The following is a 19,316-nucleotide window of genomic DNA, read 5'->3' on the forward strand; positions in this document are numbered from 1 at the left end:
AAACGTGCATCTCAGTTTGAATAAATATCAGAATAAAAAGGTAGCAGAGATTGTTAATTATTTTCTTAATGAAGCAATGCTGATCATCAGTATTCAAAATAAACAGTTGTCCTGAAATTTAGCAGTAGTCTTTGAATGTTGCCATTGAAATGATCTGATGTATGAAATTACTGCAAATTGTCCACCAGAGAGAGCTGTTGCAAAATTTTATTCCAACAGCTGTTGAAAACAATTGTTTCATTACCTTATTATGAAAATTATAGGCACAGATGAATCAGGTGCAGTATTTCCCTGGCCAAAGAAAATAGTAGGCAGTAGTATCATTAAAGGGCAAATGGATATACCTAAGAAGGCATTTCTGTTTATTTAATTTAATTGGCATACAAATATTTAGAAACAAAAGAACACACACGCACAAATTCCACACAAACTGATTCTCCTTATTCTATCAGACTATCAGGAATGGGAGAAATGCTTGAACTTTCACAGAGTGCCTTTGGAGGCTCTGCAGGTGTCAGGGAGGAGGTGCAGTACTAATGCCAGCTCTCTTAGCTGAGAGAGGCTCTCCAGTGACTGCATAGCAGAAATGAGACGCACAATGCACTGGCAGCCAGGATGTAACGTAGAAACCTGGTTTACTTCATTGCAAACAAATGGACAATATATACTGTACAATATATAATAAAAATACAGCTGATACAAGTGCCACTAATTAACAAAAAATCTAATGTTAAGACTTAAAAATGCTCATTTTTGTAATATATACACTGCAGTAATAAGCCACAATAAATACATCAAATTTCATCTCATTCATAATAAATACCGAAAATATAAATACAGAAGAATACAGTTAATTTGAATAAATTATTACAACATAAGATCTAGGTTAGGTTCTGTTGAATATTATTGTAGCTTATATTACCCTTTGGCATCTTTGATGTTACAACTTGTTTAGAAAAAGGAAATTAAGGAAATGTGTAGTTCATGAAGCTTAAAATTATTTCCATATACAGATTTTAAGATGAACTTTCTTTCCACTTGCTTCTTCAAACAGTTTAAAAGCAGCAGTCCAATTAAATATCTTGCTTAACTGTTGAGACCTCCATAATTTTAGTATGCAAGATCATCTGTAATGGAAAATGTTAAGTACGTAACAATTATTTTTCTCAGAAATTAGTAATGTTAGAAGTAATGTACAAATTTTAAACTATGGCTGCAATTACGCATTTTTACTAGTCCCATTTGAATGGATTACCTGTCTGAAAGACCATCAACTTAAGTGCTTCTGAGTTTATGCCATGGTGTACTATTTACCACTTGCCAACAAAAATTTCAAAAGCAATTTTATATTCTTGTGGGGAAATATATATATATGTATGTATACAGAGAGAGATGAACCTGCTAAAAGACAGGGTTGGACTAGATAGTATGAATGTTAATATAGTCTGTTAAAACAAAACACTTTAAACATATAAAAGGTAATGTGTTTGTTTCTGTTTGTGTTTTTTACAAAATTTCTATTAGTTGGAGATTGAAACAAATCAAAATAATGCAACTGCCATGTTTTACGTTAACAGGTATTAATGATCACATTTGTATTAATAATTTTATTTGTAAAAGGTTAGTACACCAGAATGCAATTTAACTTAAAAGATCAACTTTACTAAGACAATATTACAGGCTGAGGATCTTAGGAACAGTTTTGTAATCTACAGATTTTGACTATTTTTGCACTGTTAAATGTCTAGCGCTTATTTGACATCAAACACATTTTAAACATATTTCACAAACTACACTTCAGACATATTTCCATAGAAGTGCCTACAATCAGTCAGTTAAAAGAAGTGCCCAGTTATTAAGCCTTGTTTACATGGGCATTTGAGACCTGAAGTTGTGGTATTTGTGTGAAATGGCTTGAAAAAAAACAGCATGCTTGCTTCTGGTTTTAAGAGAACCAGCTGCCAGTGCACATAATGATCTTTTCAAGAAGCTGAAAGCTGGTGCTGAATCTATATCTGAGACTCACAAATGGTTCTTTACAGTGATTCCCCCACTACCCCAGCAAGGTTAACCTTCATCCACAATCCAACCCAAAATTTCATTCTTAAGAATGCATTTTAGAAGTTTAAGATGAAGAAACCTAAAATAATTACCTGCCATAATGTACTAAGCCTCATTTGAAAATGCCAAGATAAAATGCTGATAAAAGCACATTTTGTCTTTGCTTTTAGCATCTCTTGCTAGCTCAGAAACTGGGTATATAAGAATACATGCCTGGGAGCAGAGTTAACTAAAATGATTTTGAATTTGTCTTTGAAACAGCCATCAGCAAACAGTGACATGGTAGCAATGCTTCTAGAGTGCTGCTTTTTAGGTTTTTTACCCCATGGATTTGGATAAGTCTTTTATTTAATGGCCACCTGTATAACTGGTCTGGAAAAAATGTAATTTCCTGTTTCCTCTGAGTTTATGTTTGTTTACAATATATTAAATAACAGAAACAATATTTCAATCTAACATGGGCAACCTTGTAGTGAATGTCCATACACATTTCCATCCTTGCTCTGAAGAGATCTTAATTTGCCTTTTTCCTTCCGTTGTTTTTTTTTTTTTTTTAATATGCTTTATTTTTCCCTTTAGAAGAAAAATAATCCTCATCAATCTGCCTCTAGCCTTCATCTTTCTTTTTCTCTAAACTGTTCTATCCTCCCTGCACTCACTCAAGTGTTTGAAGACAAAGGATTATCTTGATCCTTGTATTAGAACAATGATGCACATTTGTATCTTCTACCGTTTTCCCTGTCAAGAAAAGCTAATCCCATCTTCAAGATGGTTTGTTGGAAAAGTGAAGTTAGACCAGAACATACATGAGAGACAAACTTTTTTTGACTTGGGCCTACTGGACATTCATTCATGAAAGAGAAGTGTCATTGCTAAGCTCCAAATTAAAATAATTGTGTTAATAAAATACAAAGTCTACCTTTTGACTTAGCTTTTGTTCCACCCCCAGCCTTGGATGAAGGACTATGATCTCAGTTGAGAAGGTGCAACACAGAGCACCAATATGGTTCTCCAGTCAGTGGGACCTTCTGAGGTGTGGGTGTCTACCTAACACAGCAGTAGGGCAATATATATTTTAACTCTCGAATAAATCACAGAATGGCCTGGTTAGAAAAGATCTGAAAGATCATCTAGTTCCAACTCCCCCCTACCTCTGCCACCCATTAGATCATTTTGTTCAAAACTCCACCCAACCTGGCTTTTCAAGATTTCATTCTAAGCACAAAGAGCAGTAGAGTTGCCCTTGTGCTCAATTTTAATGAAAAGTCTTACTGCACAACAGACATCCCAAACACCAACAGGAAGGAAGGAACTAAAAAGAAAAGAAAGCATGCAAAACAGGTGTTCCACAAAGTGGATGTTCATTTAAAGTAAAATCAGCTATTAGGGTATCAGCTACTGGTATCAGCTATTGGAGTAGCAAAAAAGTCCTCAAAGATGTTGCAACTTTCATCCTTAAGTGGAAACTATACTCTGGTTTTGTTAGCCATAAAATTAAAAGCTGCCTTGGATTTAGGGGAGGGAAGAGACAGTGAAAAGGAAAAACTTGTGAAGAACTCAAGCGTTTGTACACTCAGATGTCTTTAAAAATACATTGCACTTCTTCATCACTTCACAGTATTTGCACTTTGGATTTGACACTTCTTGGAGAAAATGGACATTAATTTGCACATTGACAGTGATTACAGAGAATAGCAAAATTAAGAATATTAAAAAAACTTTGAAACACTGAAAAGGCAAACACTGAGATTTCTCATACCAAGGAATATGTACGTGAACTAGACTCTGTTTTGAAAATAACAGCTTTCTACCATTTTAAAAAAATAGTAATCACATTTAGTATTTTAGAAATAAATTCTATAGAATATAGTCTCTGAGTTAATTCTAGATTTTCAAAGTATTTTACATCAACTGTCCTGCAACTGTAATAAAGCAGATGACAGAATTACTCTTTAGTCTCAGCAGGAAAGCATAACACTCCCAAATGCTTTTGGATTTTCTGTGTCATCCTCTTCTGTTCCTCACTGTTTCAGAAATAAAACAACTGGCACAATGAACATTGGTTCATAAAACTCATGAGCTGTAACAGTGGAGACCCTTATTTAACAAATGCCTTTTAAAAGGGTATCATGGGTCTGTCTTGCTTTATGTTTGAGTAAGGACACCTGCATTGCTACAGGAGCAGCCTAGACAAGGAGTTTCAACTGAGAGAATTCAGCTGGCAAAAGAAGACAACATGCAGAGGAGTAAGACTGCTTGTTACTGCTAAGTATAGTGTTGCAGGAAAACTACAATCTTGCTGCTCAAATGTTAAGCACTAGACAGGTAAATATTGTATAGTCAACACAGCTTTTAGTCTAATTTTTCGCTGTGAAATTTACTTTTTAACTTCTGCTCATTAATCCAGTCTAAGGAAAGGAGAGCTCATTTCAGCTGTGTTTCATGTTAGAGAAAAATTTCTGGTCAGTTCTGAGCTGGGCTGGGCTTTATTTGGAAAATGGCATAGTCTGCAGTACAAAAATTTAGTTATGATGCCAAACCACAAGAATAAAATGGTATTTTACCTGTTCTATAGAATTATGTTATATCACAGTATCTCCAAGTACATTACAAACCAGAGCACAGAGAACATGATGACACAACAGGACAAAGGCAAAGTCTCCTCTGTCTGAGCCCAGTACTCTCTATCCAGTGTATCACATTTCTGTCAGGAACATCTGAAATAATAAAATATCAGTTTTGCATACAAATACATGCATAGGATCTTTAACAAAGCAGCTGTTTGTGAAGGTACTGCCTGGGAGGCAGGGAAAGCAATGTGATCTGTTCATTGTCAGATCTACTGAAATAGATCAGGTTAGAAACTGGATCTGGCCTGGGATCAGTCAGCAATCTAATGAGTAACAGCATCACTAATACCACACAGGGGTCCTGCAGCACTTGGACCAAAGGCAGGATCCCACTGTTAATGGAGCAGGGGAGCAGCTGAACCTTATCTATAGCAAGTGATAGTTAATATGGAGTGGAACCAACGGTATTAAAATAAATAAATGCCAACTCCAATTATGATTCACTAGCAGGAACTTATGTAAATGAAAAATTGTAAAGCTTTACAAATCTAGAATTTTCTGATCTAAGTGGCATACGGCATAACAAAGAATATTAGAAGCTTCTACTGACCAGCTTTTAATTTTAAGGCTGTTTCAATGGACATGAGTAACAGCTCTTAAGCAACAATTGCAATTGCTGTGATTGTGCCAACGAAATTCTAATTTCATGTCTATCAATTAAAGCTTTATATATAGTTAACAGTGCACCTTTTTCCAAGAGAGATGAAGTTCACCTTCTAGGCAAAAGGGCATCTGTTTTAGATGCTGTTCCAATAATGGTCTGTGTGAAAATTCCAGTTTGTTTCAAGAAAGGAAAATACTTTGACTCATTTTTGTGAATGATGCAATATAATCACAAATATATACTGGGCTTCTTAGCAGTGTTTATCAGTAGCCAGTTATCTTGAAAATAAAGCTGATAAAGACTATCAGTAATGTAGATATTTTCACAAATAATACGCTGTGTTGACACAGAAGCGAATACTGCTGGTTATCATTTAGCAACATAATACTTTTATCACAAAGAAACAGCCTACCCAAAATGAAAGGACTGGTTATCAACATGAATATTAACCAGCTGGGAAATGGGACACATATTATTATATATATTATTATATACTAGCCCAGAAAATAACACTAAAATATTTTCCATCCCATGACTTAAGCCTGCTTTTCCTTAAACGAAGAGTATGGCTTTTTGGTCTAAAAAATAAATCAAAGTTTAATCAAGTGATGGGAAACTTGACTCTCACCTGATTTCTACATCCTACTCTAGATTTCAGCTAAATTGACCTACCTGTCTCGGTTAGGGTTTCAACTATTTTTTTTTTTTAAATCACTCTAGTTAACTTATACATTTTAGAAAAGGCTTTAGCTTTGTTATTTGCTGGCATGGATTTGGCTGAGTGGTTACATGTTTCTTCCTCAGTATGAGTTTATCTATTTTAGAAGGTGTGGTGGTATTATTAATAGTAGCTACCAGGAACTCTCCATGAATTATAAACAGACCTGACTTTATAACTTACTGTGAGAACTAAAGAAGATTTCTTTACTTTGTATCTTGAGACCAAATCTTGATCACAAAATATCATATTGCATCAAAAGAAAAGTATTATTAGTTAAATTATCACCACCCAGTCAATTCGGAATATTTTTTCAACTTAAATATTCATTCTGCACATTTTACTATGCGACTCCCAGGAATGAGCTACTTCAAACATAGAAAAAGAGAGTATCACAAATGCTTTATATAGTCCCCACTCCCTCTACTTCTCTTCTACAAGGTACTGCTTGTTATCCTACGCTGCAGGCTTTAGAGAATTTGGCTGTATTGTCCCCTGATGCCCCAATGGCATGGAACATACACATCCAAATACTCCGAAGTTTTTACAGATGCTAGTATTACAGAGGACTGAGATCAGAAATCTGTGCCAATGGAAATACTAAATAATCATCACCTCAATATTTAAAGCTAGCTGAGAAGTATTTTGTAAAGTTAATCACTTACTGTGCTTGCTGATAGTATTAAAGATATTTTTCATGTGAAAGCACAGGGGCCAAGAAAATAATTTCTTATTGCTCAGTAAGGGCATGAATAACAAAGCAAAAGATTTAATTTAACTTTCCCCTGAGAGAAATACCCCAGTAAAGTGTGTGGCTCTCCAACACAGTCTGAAGTTAAAGAGCTGCTACTTATCCTCATCTACTGTCCAGCTCAAGCAGAAGAGATTTGTGCTTTTGGTGCTGGTGTTAAGGGAGTGCCTAAGTTAAGCCCACTGTTAAAGCAAGACCTTTATATACACAAAGACTTGTTATATTTGCCCTTAGAACATCTTGAACAGAATAATTTATTCTTAAGTGCAGAACTTTAAGGACTAGCACATTTCTCTTTAAAAATCATGGGTATTTGCTGTATGGCATTGGAGAACACAGGCACTTACCTGGCTACTCAGCCTTAGAGAAAGAGACTAGAGTGGTCTGTGACTGTGAGGAACACAGGCTGTGGAATTGCTGAGCCAGATAACCAACATGAGTGTGCTTTCCCAGGAGATGGAATACTTTGCAAGTTTGGAATCCAGTCCCTAGAGAACTAGACTTTTCAATGCAGTTCATATAAAACATGTAGGACTTCTTGTGGAAACAAATAAATAAAAAACCTTTCCAGCTACTACATGGAGTAAAAATATTTTGCTAATTTAGCATAAATACAAGAAATCACTTTGCCCAGATTTCATATAAAAACAATTAAGTTAGCTCTTTTTTTTTTTTTTTTTTGAAAAGCATATTTTACATCGGCAGTTTTTCTACTGGAGTACTGTACATGATGTTTTAAAGAGCTTCTAACCAGAAGAATCACTGTTACAGAGATAAAATTTACACTGTGTTTACATGCACACTGTTAACCAACTAGATTTGACACAGATAAAAACTAAGATGCTGATTCATATTTTGACAAACAAGACAGGCCTACATTTCAACTACTTGATGTATAATAAATGAAATCTCAGTATTAGAACAAAAATGCTGAAATAATTTTGAAATCAAAATAAGGCAGTGCAGAATTACCAGTGCAGAGAAAAGCTGATTCCTATGCCTCCTTTTCTAGACAAAAGCAAGGTTGTTTAATAAATTAAAGGTAGTTTCATTCCCATTTAAAAACAGGCGGATCACAATGTAATGGATATCCAAATGATGCACATGTTCTTTTGCTTGCAGACTTTTGTAGATACAAAATTTCTGAAGCTATTTTTCCTCACTGAGTGGACTGTTTCCTAATAAGACCAAATTGTACTAAATTTCAGATACAATCAGAAGTCCACAAAAGCCAGTCTTGTATGTCATAAAAATTTAGGCAATCTAGACACTTCCACATTGTTTTTCCATGCTTTATTTAAACTTTGATCAGTAAGGCTCTGCTTTTATAAATTGCATACTGACATATTCATAAACTGGCTTGGGAGAAACATACAGATTTTGTTACAGTGACTTTTAAGATTTTACATTGCCTCAGGGTCTGGAGCTATGGCATTTCTCCGAAGAGGTTCACAGTTCCTGCAGTTCCTACAGTACTGCAAAGTGGCACTAAAGTGCGTAAGGATCTGAACGGTGGCTGGGCTGAAGGTGCTGTGTGAGCTTAAGCTACTGCTTTGCCATTATATACAAGATCATTCTTCTTTGGGGAGGGGGTACCAGTTCTGGAATGCCACTGATTTTAGTTTTAAATGGAGGATTGTCTACCTTTCTCTATTCTAGAAGATGTAAATGCCCCCTTTCTGACTTTTCTGTTTGTCAAGAACAGTAAAAGAGAAAAATAGTACACTCTAAAATTGTGTTTCAAGATGATTTATCAGAAATAGTATTAGGAAAAAATAAGGAAGAATACAAGGTACTCCAGATGAAAAGTGGACATGCTCTTCATAAGTAATTATGGATCTTCTGCTCAAATGAACATGCTGTTCATTTTTATCAAAACATGAATATTAAACTACCATAAATAAAATACAAACAGTACAGAACAATTAAAACTTTTTTTTGTACAGTAGTTATTTTTACATTAAATTTACCATCCTTTCAGATATGTTGAAAATTAGGACTCTAAACATGATTATTTCAAAGTATCATTTTTAACAATCTTGCACAGGCCCGACAGTCAAAAACATGAAGTTTTGATTCAGCTTGGCAGGTTTCACATACGTTCATAGGCAGGCTACTTTGAAATATGTTGGGTGTGTTTTTTACTTATCTGTTTTATTTTTATCAAAAAAAGGGTTTGATTATTTTTATTTAAATCTTTACATGAACTGGTTTTGTGCAATACCACTGCCAGTGTAGCTTGAGAAAACAAAATGTGTCTGGAACATTGACTAGTCCAAGTACTGTCTACCTCTTAAAAAAGTAAGTTTCTAGGAAAATCCAATGGGAGTGAATTTTAACACAGGAAGTCAGTCCTAGAATAATTTAATTTTAAACAGGCACCGTCTCTACCACTGGTGATTTGATGCACTCTTCGTGCAGTCTGCTCTTTTCTGGGAGGTTTAGAGAATTCTCAGCAGGGTGTTCCTGCACATGACTGTCACCATTCAAAGCTGAAACAAAGCCATCTTGAGAAGGACCTTTCAAGTATGAGTGAAATTCCACTGGTGGGTGACTTGGCCTATGCTCAGTGTATAAACTGTTACAGGGAGTACTGCCATCCCCTTCAGAAGATGAGCAGCAAACAATCACTGAGGGGTTTGCAGAAGGGTAATGAGGGCTGCTAAAAGTTTCCTCTGATGGCCGTGTGTAGTCAACAAACTGTTCTGAAGTCATGTTGTAAGGCACCAGAGAAAGACTACCATTCTTGACAGCATCCCTTTCTGAGTAAGTCTCACCGATCTGGTTAGCAGTACCAGCAACGTGGTTCTCTATTTGGTAATACAGAGTTGAAGAGTTAGTATAGTATGAGGCATTTTTAGAGTGGTTTTCATGCACAGCAGTTCCATCAGAGTAGCAAAGGACAGAAGGAAGAGGCACCATATCAGCATGGGAGCTCATACTTTCTACAAAATCATCTGCTTTTTCTTCCTCCTCATCTTCCTCCTCATCTTCCTCTTCCTCTTCATCATCATCTGATTCACTAGGGGCTAAACTCTGTGTACTAGAATCTGTAACTCCACTACAAAAGCTACTCCCATCTTCCTCTTCCTCCTCTTCCCCTGCGCAGTCCAAGTCCTCGGCTGACTGGGAATGCATAACTGTAGCCGGGGGTTCGGTTTCAATCTCAAAATTTTCTGCAATCGAATATTCAACTGGATGGGGTCCTGGACTCATGGAACTACTGTGTGCACTTATCTCAGTGTGACAGCCATTGAGTGCTGGAACTTGCTGCTCTCTATTTTTCTCCAACTCAAGTTTCATTATGGTGTGCAAAAAGTGAGTCCGTACACGGATAGGGTTAAATTCGATTCTACCTGCTGTATTGCTACACCCTTCTTTAGTGCAACCGCATGGAAAAGACATACGATCCACCTTTTAAAAAAGAGAATACAGATTAACAATAGGAAGCAAAAGCCTGGTGACATGACAGAGCTTAGACAGCTTAGAGAAATACAAAGGTGAAGTAGGATTCACCTTGAGAAATGCTGGTAGAATAAGTCAAAGCTAACAGTCATTCAGGGAGTCAGCCCTGGAGTTCAGCAGTACTGAGAGAACAGTAACCTGGGGCCTGGACATGTTCCACTATTGCAGAGAAGGGAAAATTGATTCTGTTCCACAGGTTATTACACAGTGGAACAAAAAATAGGTAGCGTTTCAACTTCTTGATCTGCTATAGCTTTACTTCATTTTGTGCTCAAATCCAGGCAAAAGCATTACCAGAAACACCTTAAAATTTGGTAAAAATCATGGAAACTAGACACTCATTGAAACAAAATGAATGATATACAAAAATGAATGATATACAAAAACCTTATAAAGTTACCAATCGGGACACCTGATCTCAGAAAATAGGAACAAAAACTCAAGTGCATTTTCAAAGGTAATCCAGCCAATTCTAGATGCAATATTGTAAGCTCAACAGACTGGGCACATAACTTCTACATCTAATATCTTAAACTTTTGAAAATGTGACTGAATCCATGTGGTGGCAAGTTTGATTAGACAGCCTAAGGTCTGCGACTTTCACCTGCACTGTAACACCTAAACATCAAATATGAGCAGGAGAACCACACAACATAATCCAGTTCATCTTCCCCACATGTGGAGATGAAAGCAAAGAGACTGCATTATTTAAAATAGCAGAGAAAATTTAGCTTGGATTTATGAGATGATGAAAAATGCATTCAGGAAGAAAACTCAGCTGCACAACAGCAACTCAGCAGAACTAGCAGAAATGTCTTTTAGGGAACATTCTGGGACATGTACAGCTGACACTATGCAAATGTACAATATGAAATACCTCTTCAGTCTGCAGAGGAAAAACCTGCTATAAAAAAATTGCATATAGGCAGTAAAAAGGTATCATGCACAGATTTTAAGTATCATGCATGTTACATAAAGGACAGTATTGCAGAATGTCATTTATTGTTTCCCATGGAGTTTGGACTATAATTCATATTTGGAGTGTCTGCTAATTGTTTCTAAAATAAAAGGTAATATCCCTTCCGAAATCTGCAGGCTACTTATTCGTCTGTTGTCTGCATCTGCCTATTTAGATAAAGCCTTAAAAGGAGTATGAGGAGCAGAATATTTGTGTAAGAACAAAAAAAAAACCCTAAGCCATGCATGTGCCTAAAATCATACTGAAGATATTTTAGGAGATTGTACTGATTGCCCACTATAAGGCCCCTTAAAACAGGGCCTTAAAAACCAGGTTGGACATCCACAAGTGTTATTGCCTAATACTTAATTTCCAATAGTTATAACTTCAAGAACAGAAAGTACACACATGTGCATGGACACACAACTTTCCCCCTCCCCAGACAACTAAATAATGACAATAATGTAGACATTTACCTGACATTTTATGCCTGCAAGACTGCAGGTGCAAGTTTCTGGGTCACAGAACACACGGCAGTCACAGCCACAATCCTCTCTGGACAGGCGGATGGCTCGCAGCTCGTGCTTTTCTTCCACGTCGATCTTCTTCACTCCAGAAGCTCGCAGCAACGCCCGCCGCTTTTTTGTAGGCAGGGGTTGGAGAAAAAAGTACTCATCTACTTCAGTGTTGTCTAGATCAATATCATCATCAGAAATGTCATCCAGAGTCAGTGTATTGGCTTCCTCAGATTCCACCGTACCGTTCTTTGTCATCTGTTGCACAGAACGATTAACAAAGTCCTTAAATGACGCTCACGTGTACGTCATGCCACAGATGTCAATATGTGACACGCATGATCAATCTACAAAGCTGTACGTAAAAATGCTGCATAACTGCCAGGAAGTTCCAGAAAATCATCACAGGTAACCAAGCATTTCTTTCACATTTAGAATATGAATTAAAAATACATTTTTAATACCAAGTTTGTAATGAAGGTAAGAAATTACCTGTTCTTTATTTACCTAAATGTACTGTTTGTCATTAGCTGCTCGATCTCATGCCTTTCTGAAATCTCGTTTTTTCTGTATTGTTTCACAAGAAAATTTTTAAGACCTTGATTCCTGTCTCTGACCTCTCTGAAATTCTTAAATATTCCTTTTGAGACAGCTGTGATACTACTAACATGGATTCAGATTATGATGCATCACAGGTTTGCAAAATGTACATATTAGTACATATTTTATGTACTAATCCATTTTCTGTTATACTTTTCACATTACACTGGCAAAAGAGGGGGTAATAGCTCCCTAAATAGTTCTGCCTGGCCCTGGGACAATGGGGAGATTATTTACACCAGGTATTTCAATGTATTAGTTCAGTAAGGTAGGAAAAGCAACATTAGAAATCATCCTTTCCCCTGTACATTCTACAGAGAGAGAGGTAAATCCACACAGGGATTAAATGTATCTGAATTAGCTGCCAGAAGCTAATACCTCACCATACACACAACTCAGCCTGAATACTCAGTCCAGAATGGCATTCTTGGTTATATCTTTTCATTTTATGTTAGCAAGGTAAAACTAAGTAGAGTGTATTTATGTTTCTTTGATTTATTTGCTTTTTTGTTTAATATATAATAGGGGAATGACCTGCCTAAGAAATCTGATTTCTCTAATTTTATATACAAAGGCTCAAACCACTCCTTAAGCAGATCACTGTTATTTAATCTAAGTTTAAAACTGTGGAGGGAGAAAAATTCTAATCCCTGCTCCTGTAATTAGTTTACTATTTTATTCAATTACTGTTTAATAAAAATTAACTTTTAGGGCTCTTACCCATGAGGTGAATGCTGTAATGGGTCAGCACACAAAGGCACCTACAGAACCATACCAATCCTGTCATGTATTTCTCCTCCTCCTCCTGCCAATCTTTTCTACTTTTCTCCGCAGCAGTAGAGCTTTAGGGACTGGCCTCCAGTGGTGTGCTGAATGCCACATGCATCCCACAGGCTGGAATGTCACACGTGTGCCACCAGCCAGCGCTTTGCCATTTCAAAGCACCTCAGCTCCTGACTCCTTTGCAGGATGATTTCCTTGTTGCCACCTCTAATTTTTTTTTCCCTCAGTTTTGGCACACAAAGAACAAATGAATTAATAAAAAGGAAAGACTCCAGCATTTCTCAAAAAAATAACTGGGTAACTACAGAGGGAGGAAGATTATAAAAAAGTACCAAATACATTTTCCAGAACTTCAAGGGAACATTAACCTCTCTTGATTGTCATAATATTGCTCATCTGAATTAAACTTGATAGTAGGTGGGTAAATTTCCTCATAAATCTAAAGGTTAATGTCATAACCAGAGATAAAAGGCCAATGAATATGTGAAGCCTTTGGGTGAAATTCAGTCCCACTCAGTAAAAGAGGAAAAATGTAGGATGGACACCTCTGCCTTGCCCTAGTTGGAAATTACGACTTCCCACAAAGGAAACCTACTGTGTCCACAGACCAGGGAGCCTTAACATCACTGGTCTCATGCTAATAATGTTAATTTCACGAGGCATTATGAGTAAGCAATAAGGACTCTCTTAGGTAATTTTTTGTGCTTACTCATGCTTTCTCAAATGATTACCTTGTACCTTTCATTTGATAAGATGGCTTTTACATCCAGAATTTTCACACTCTGCTGCTAATAAGTGTTTATGCTCCTGTCAGCAGTGTTGACATCAAAGTGCTGGTACTAAATGGCCAAAGTGACTTGAAAATGATTTCACAGCCTTTATCTGCTTTTAGTTAGATGTGTTTCTGATTTGGCCCTTTGCTTTTAGCAACAAAAACAATAAACAGTACTCAATATTATGGAAACTCAATTTCAATATATTCCTGTATTTTTATCTTTTTTAACAGATTATACAGGAGCAAATACTTTCTACTCACCGATTTGTATATTTTAATGTAATTAAAAAAAAATTTAAAAATCCCCGAGAAACTGAAATTAAAAACCACACTGAAAATGTTACTTTCTATTTACATAATGGTTTACAAATAGAAAAACCTCTGACTAAACTTAATCCTACTCCATTTTCTCATTTTTATGTGATGTACAGTAATTTTTAATGCAAATTCTGATTAACACATTTTCTTTAAATGAATAATAGTTTTGCTGACATAACTTCTGGCACTGTCACCTTAAAATGCCACATTTCCTTTTTTATTCACTTAGAAACTATGTGAATGACCAAGCAGCCCTTCCATGTCTGTAATGAAAAATCAGCAAGGCCCTGTTCTCTTAAGCAAACAAAACATGCTTGGTGCCTTACAGTGACTCTTCACTAATTCAGCAAGTCCTGGATTTTCTTTTCATGTTTGAAATTTTCTTTTTTTTTTTTTAAACCCAAGCACATAATCAGGGATGCAACTAAATCAAAGTTAATGGACTAGTTAAAACAGGAAGATTTTTGTTGCCTATGTCTTTATACATGCTCCAGATGAAAAGGAATATTTCACTCTAGTAAAAGACTTAACATCAGTAAGATGAAAATAAGGAACGCAAATAAGGCTCTCCTTATTCACTGACTACTTATGAAGAGATTTTGCAGAAAGTTAATAATCTTAATAATCATCCACTGAAACAAGTGGCTGGGAAGATGGAAAAACATGTATTTGGAAAATGAGAAGAAAGTATGGTCTGTGTCCCCAAAACAGACTGGGCAGAAGCTAAGTAAGTTAATTAAGAAAGGAGATACATCCCAGCCAAGAGCAGGGTTAGGAAAGGATGAAGAGCCAAACTCCAGTGCCTAAAGGCCAAAAGGCCTCATCTACTCTTTCAAGGTAAATAAGATCTGTGATTTTCCTTGATTTACTTTCTAGCCAAGAAAAGAAATTGTATTATTTGTATGCTTGACTATTCTTTACTCACTCCACTGGGGATTCCTCTCTTTGAGCTGATTCCTGGAAGTCAGCCAAGGGATGTACAGCTAGTCATCAGTTACACAGCACAATTCACACTTGATGCTCTGAAAGCCCTGTGATGTGAGATGTTACAGGTATAACTTCTATCAAGTGATAAGTCACTAACACTCTACTAGCTTTTGGTTTCCAACCTGTCCAAATATCTGTCTTTGATTCACCTTTGTCCTGAGTGGTTTTATGTTTGCTCTATGACAGTTCAAATTTTATGACCTTATGAATTTATTTAAGACTCTATTTAGCTATGAAAAAACACCAAAAAGTTAGGAGACTGAAAAAATTAATTGCAAATGTGAGGATCATGCACATTTCCTCAGGCCCTGAGACAAAGAACTCATGAACTCATAGCTCATTCTATAGAAAAAATGATTAAAGGCATTTCTTAAACTTGGAGGGTGCCACTTTGCTCTGTACAACTACAGAAACAGAGATGTAGTATCACAAAAGAAGGGGATGTGCAGCACAGAAGCTTGGTTACAATTCTAAATATTGTTCACTTTTAATTACAGGATTCATCTGAAAGAGTCAAAAATATATGCAACACAATCCATGACACAAAAAACCAGAACTTCAGCCACCAGTTTTAAAGCGGCAGAAGGAACACACTTCCTTTACCTGCTCTCCTTTACTCAAATACAGAGTTTCTTTCCTCTCCTACATTGTATTCAAAAGCACAGCTTTATTGGGAAGTTGGCCCAAGGAAGGCCAATGGTATCCTGTGGTGCATCAAGGAAGTGTGGCTAGCAGGTTGAGGGAGGTGATCCTGCCCCTCTGCTTGGCCACATCTGGAGTATTGTGTTCAGTTCTGGTCTCCACAGCTCAAGAACAACAAGGAGCTACTGGAGAGGGTCCAGTGGAGGCCACAAAGATGGTTTGGGGTCTGAAGCATCTCTCTTGTTAGGGAGACTGCAAGAGCTGGGCCTGTTTGGTCTGGAGAAGAGAAGACTGAAAGGGGATCTCATTAATGCACATTAATATCTCAAAGGGGCTGCCAAGAGCATGGTGTCAGACCCTTTTCAGTGGTGCCCAGCAGAACAAAGAGGAGCAATGCCCATAAACTAAACCACAAGAAATGCTACCTCAACATGTGGAAGAACTTCTTTACACTGAGGGTGGCAGAGCACTGGAACAGGCTGCCCAGGGAGGATGTGGAGCCTCCCTCTCTGGAGACATTCAAAACCCACCTGGACATGTTCCGGGTATCAACTGCTCTAGGTGAACCCTGCCTTGGTGGGGGCTGTTGAGCAGATGATCTCCAAAAGTCCCTTCCAATCTTAAAAATTCTTGTGAAAACCAGCCAGGATTTGTTCTGACTAGCTGAACTGATATAGCTGCTTAATTTATCTGACACATTTCTTCTGGTTAAATAGTATAGTCACACAATCATGCTTACAATACATACACAATCATTGGAATACTGATAACAAAAAACATTTTAGTATCACTGCTTCTTACTTTTTCCCAAATTCACTCAAGTTAGCCAAGAAAGAAGCTCTTTCACTTTCTGTATCGATAATGTTATTATTCCCTTCTCTAATAGACCATTGGGCTTAGAAGACTCATTCGTTTCCTGGTACTTCCAGACTTCTGCTGGACACCTTGTTCAAGGCTAACTCCCACCACTTTCTGCTTTTATTTTCCTCTCTGTAGAGAACAGGGAGTAAAGAACAACCTCCCTGCAAAGCACTTGGTGGCACACAGCAATGACAACTACAAGAGCACTTGGTATAATCAAACAAAAATGCACCTTCAGTAAAATTAGAAAACTCCAGGAAAACATCTATTTCAACTGAAAATGGAGCTCACAGAAGGTGATTGTTTTGTTTAATACGTGTGTTGGCCCCTGTAGCTGTGATGCTGTTCAGTTAAATTAGGGCAGAGATCAAAGTCTTAGACAAGCTTTACCTTTAACTTTAGAGAATTGAGTTTTTCCTCCCTTAGATGCTCTCTCAGCATCTCTCGGTGGAGCCTCTCCTGTTCCATGGCAAACTCGCCCAGGGTATACTGGCGCACACTGTTGTGGCGAGTGGACATTCCCAGCGTGCTTCCTCCTTGGCTGGGAACACTGGTGAAGCCTTGCCTTCTCGTGAAGTAATACACAGTAACACAGTTAAAATGGACATTCTTCGCTCTCTTCCGCTTCTCTCTCTTCAGGATTGAAGAAGCTGGAACAGAGGCAGATTTCACTGTAAATGGTAACTTGCAGTCAGGCAGCAGATGTGTTAAGATAAAGGGAACTGCACAAGTGACAATACCTGACTACACAGACACCATATTCCAAGGTGAGAAGAATGAGAAGATAACATTAGAAATATTTACCACATATGCAAACCTAGAAGCCACTACAAGCTGTTACAGTTATGAACACCATTGTCTACTTCTGAAGAGAAATACTTGGCCAGGAAAGTTTTTCTTTCCCATTACATCATAAAAATGTTTTATCCTTTTACTAAGTAAGCAACCAAATCCCAGCAAAAGAAACCTCTTTCAGTGTCACAACACAGATGGTGATCCACTGACTTGCACCTCTTCCAACCCCTGCCAACAAAGCTGCACAAGGCAGCAGAGATCCACATCACTACAGCACTGGGTCACACTGACAGAAAAGATTAGTATATCCTATAATCTAATTTGTGATAAATTGATGTTGGAAAAACTACAAAACCAGTATATTTAGTGTTTCATACTGTCTCAAAAATTCATACCATCATCATCACCACTGAATGATACAGAAATAATTCTGACTAGCAGACACACTTTGTTTTTCTTTACCTTCATCCACCTTTCTGCTGCCATCCACTGAATATGTGTGTGTATATGTAGTCTAACATAGAATTTTGACAAAAAATTAAATCTAGTATTTTCTAACTCTTTTCTGATTCCAGTCATACCTGTGCTCAGGTTTTTAATAAACATATGCAGTAATATAGGAAACTTGTTTTAAAAAAATGCCAGATTTTAACTGTTAAATATTCTTCTTCTTTTGGTTCTACAGACACTTAGCAACTCCTTCCCATGACACTGATCTATTGTTTCTCACTGATAATAGCTGCATGCCTTTAGAGGAAATAAAAAAGACACACAAACCTTAGAGAAAGGTAAGGGACACTCCTTGATTTTTAAGATGAGCAGTCCAATTTATTTGATTAGTTGCAAAATAGCAACAGGTTGTTGAGAATGCAGCTTATAAGTCATTGCTTTGCAGTTTATAGGCAACAACTGTAGGTGTGTGCAGGTATGAATGAGAGACCTCATTGCCAGAATTCAGACAGTAAAATGATTTAAAGGGTGCCTGACCACTCTTGAATGGCTTGCAATCATTCATTAAAAGCAGTAAGAGCAACAAGATGTACACTGATAATCTAGAATTCCACCATTTCTAGAGATGGGACCCACTTGGCCTTCAGGTCTGGTTTCGTAACAGGTCTGGTTTATTGCCACAGGTAGAACATAGTTCAGCCTCTATTACTGTTGTGAAATGTTCATCACCACCAACATAAATCCACAAACTTCTACATGAAGTAAAACTGTCAAAACACCCAGCATCATCTACCAAACTGTGGGAAATACAAGTATATTAGAAAATAAAGCCTGTATCCAAATTACAGGCAGTGTATCCTGCAGACATTATCACAGAACTCTTTGTGGCTCACTGTAACAGGATTACTTTTCCTGAATACTAATAAGCTGCTAAAGGTATGGTAAAGTATATGGTTTGCTATATAAGTAACAGGCACTTCAGACCTCCTGCAGGTATGCTGGATTATAAATATAAAACAGACAAATAAGATCAGGTCCTGTTACTCATATGCTGCTAATAAAGTGTGTTACAAAAAAAGGTATAGCATGTACAAAAGGAAATCAAAAGACAAATTCTGTTACAGTAGGCATGTTAACTTACATCCAAGTTGAAGCAAATCTCATATCAACAGAGCTTGTCAAAAGTATTTATAGGAAGCCTTTAGTGAGGGAAGAGGGTATTTCATTAGCAGACTAGTTGGTAGGGATGTGTCAATTTTGCATGATATTAAATATGGTTTTAATGTGCTGTTCTTTTTCATATATATCACAGTTCTGAAACAAAACTACCTTTAATAAAACCAATTTTTAGCATTTGCAAGATGGGGAAATTTTCATACTGAGACATTCTCTTTCAATATAAC

The 19,316-nt window shown here is 36.9% G+C and overlaps 1 protein-coding gene across 3 annotated transcripts in view; it reads right to left on the bottom strand.

Annotated features, from left to right (window-relative positions):
* Positions 1-341: 341 nt before the first annotated feature.
* The window catches only part of CSRNP3 (cysteine and serine rich nuclear protein 3), an 81,356-nt gene continuing 62,381 nt past the window's right edge, over positions 342-19,316 (bottom strand). For 2 of the 3 annotated variants that reach the window (XM_053947916.1, XM_053947915.1), the window contains 5 exons: positions 17,059-17,318; positions 11,664-11,960; positions 7,112-10,178; positions 4,626-4,778; positions 342-1,127 (listed from right to left, as the gene is read on the bottom strand). In XM_053947916.1, the coding sequence (XP_053803891.1) occupies positions 9,135-10,178; positions 11,664-11,960; positions 17,059-17,318 (1,601 nt within the window). In that variant the 3' untranslated portion in view covers positions 342-1,127; positions 4,626-4,778; positions 7,112-9,134. The remainder of the gene's footprint in view (positions 1,128-4,625; positions 4,779-7,111; positions 10,179-11,663; positions 11,961-17,058; positions 17,319-19,316) is intronic. The other variant, XM_053947914.1, reaches the window with a different exon arrangement.

Source organism: Vidua chalybeata, chromosome 7, assembly GCF_026979565.1.
Source record: "Vidua chalybeata isolate OUT-0048 chromosome 7, bVidCha1 merged haplotype, whole genome shotgun sequence".
Taxonomy (NCBI): domain Eukaryota; kingdom Metazoa; phylum Chordata; class Aves; order Passeriformes; family Viduidae; genus Vidua; species Vidua chalybeata.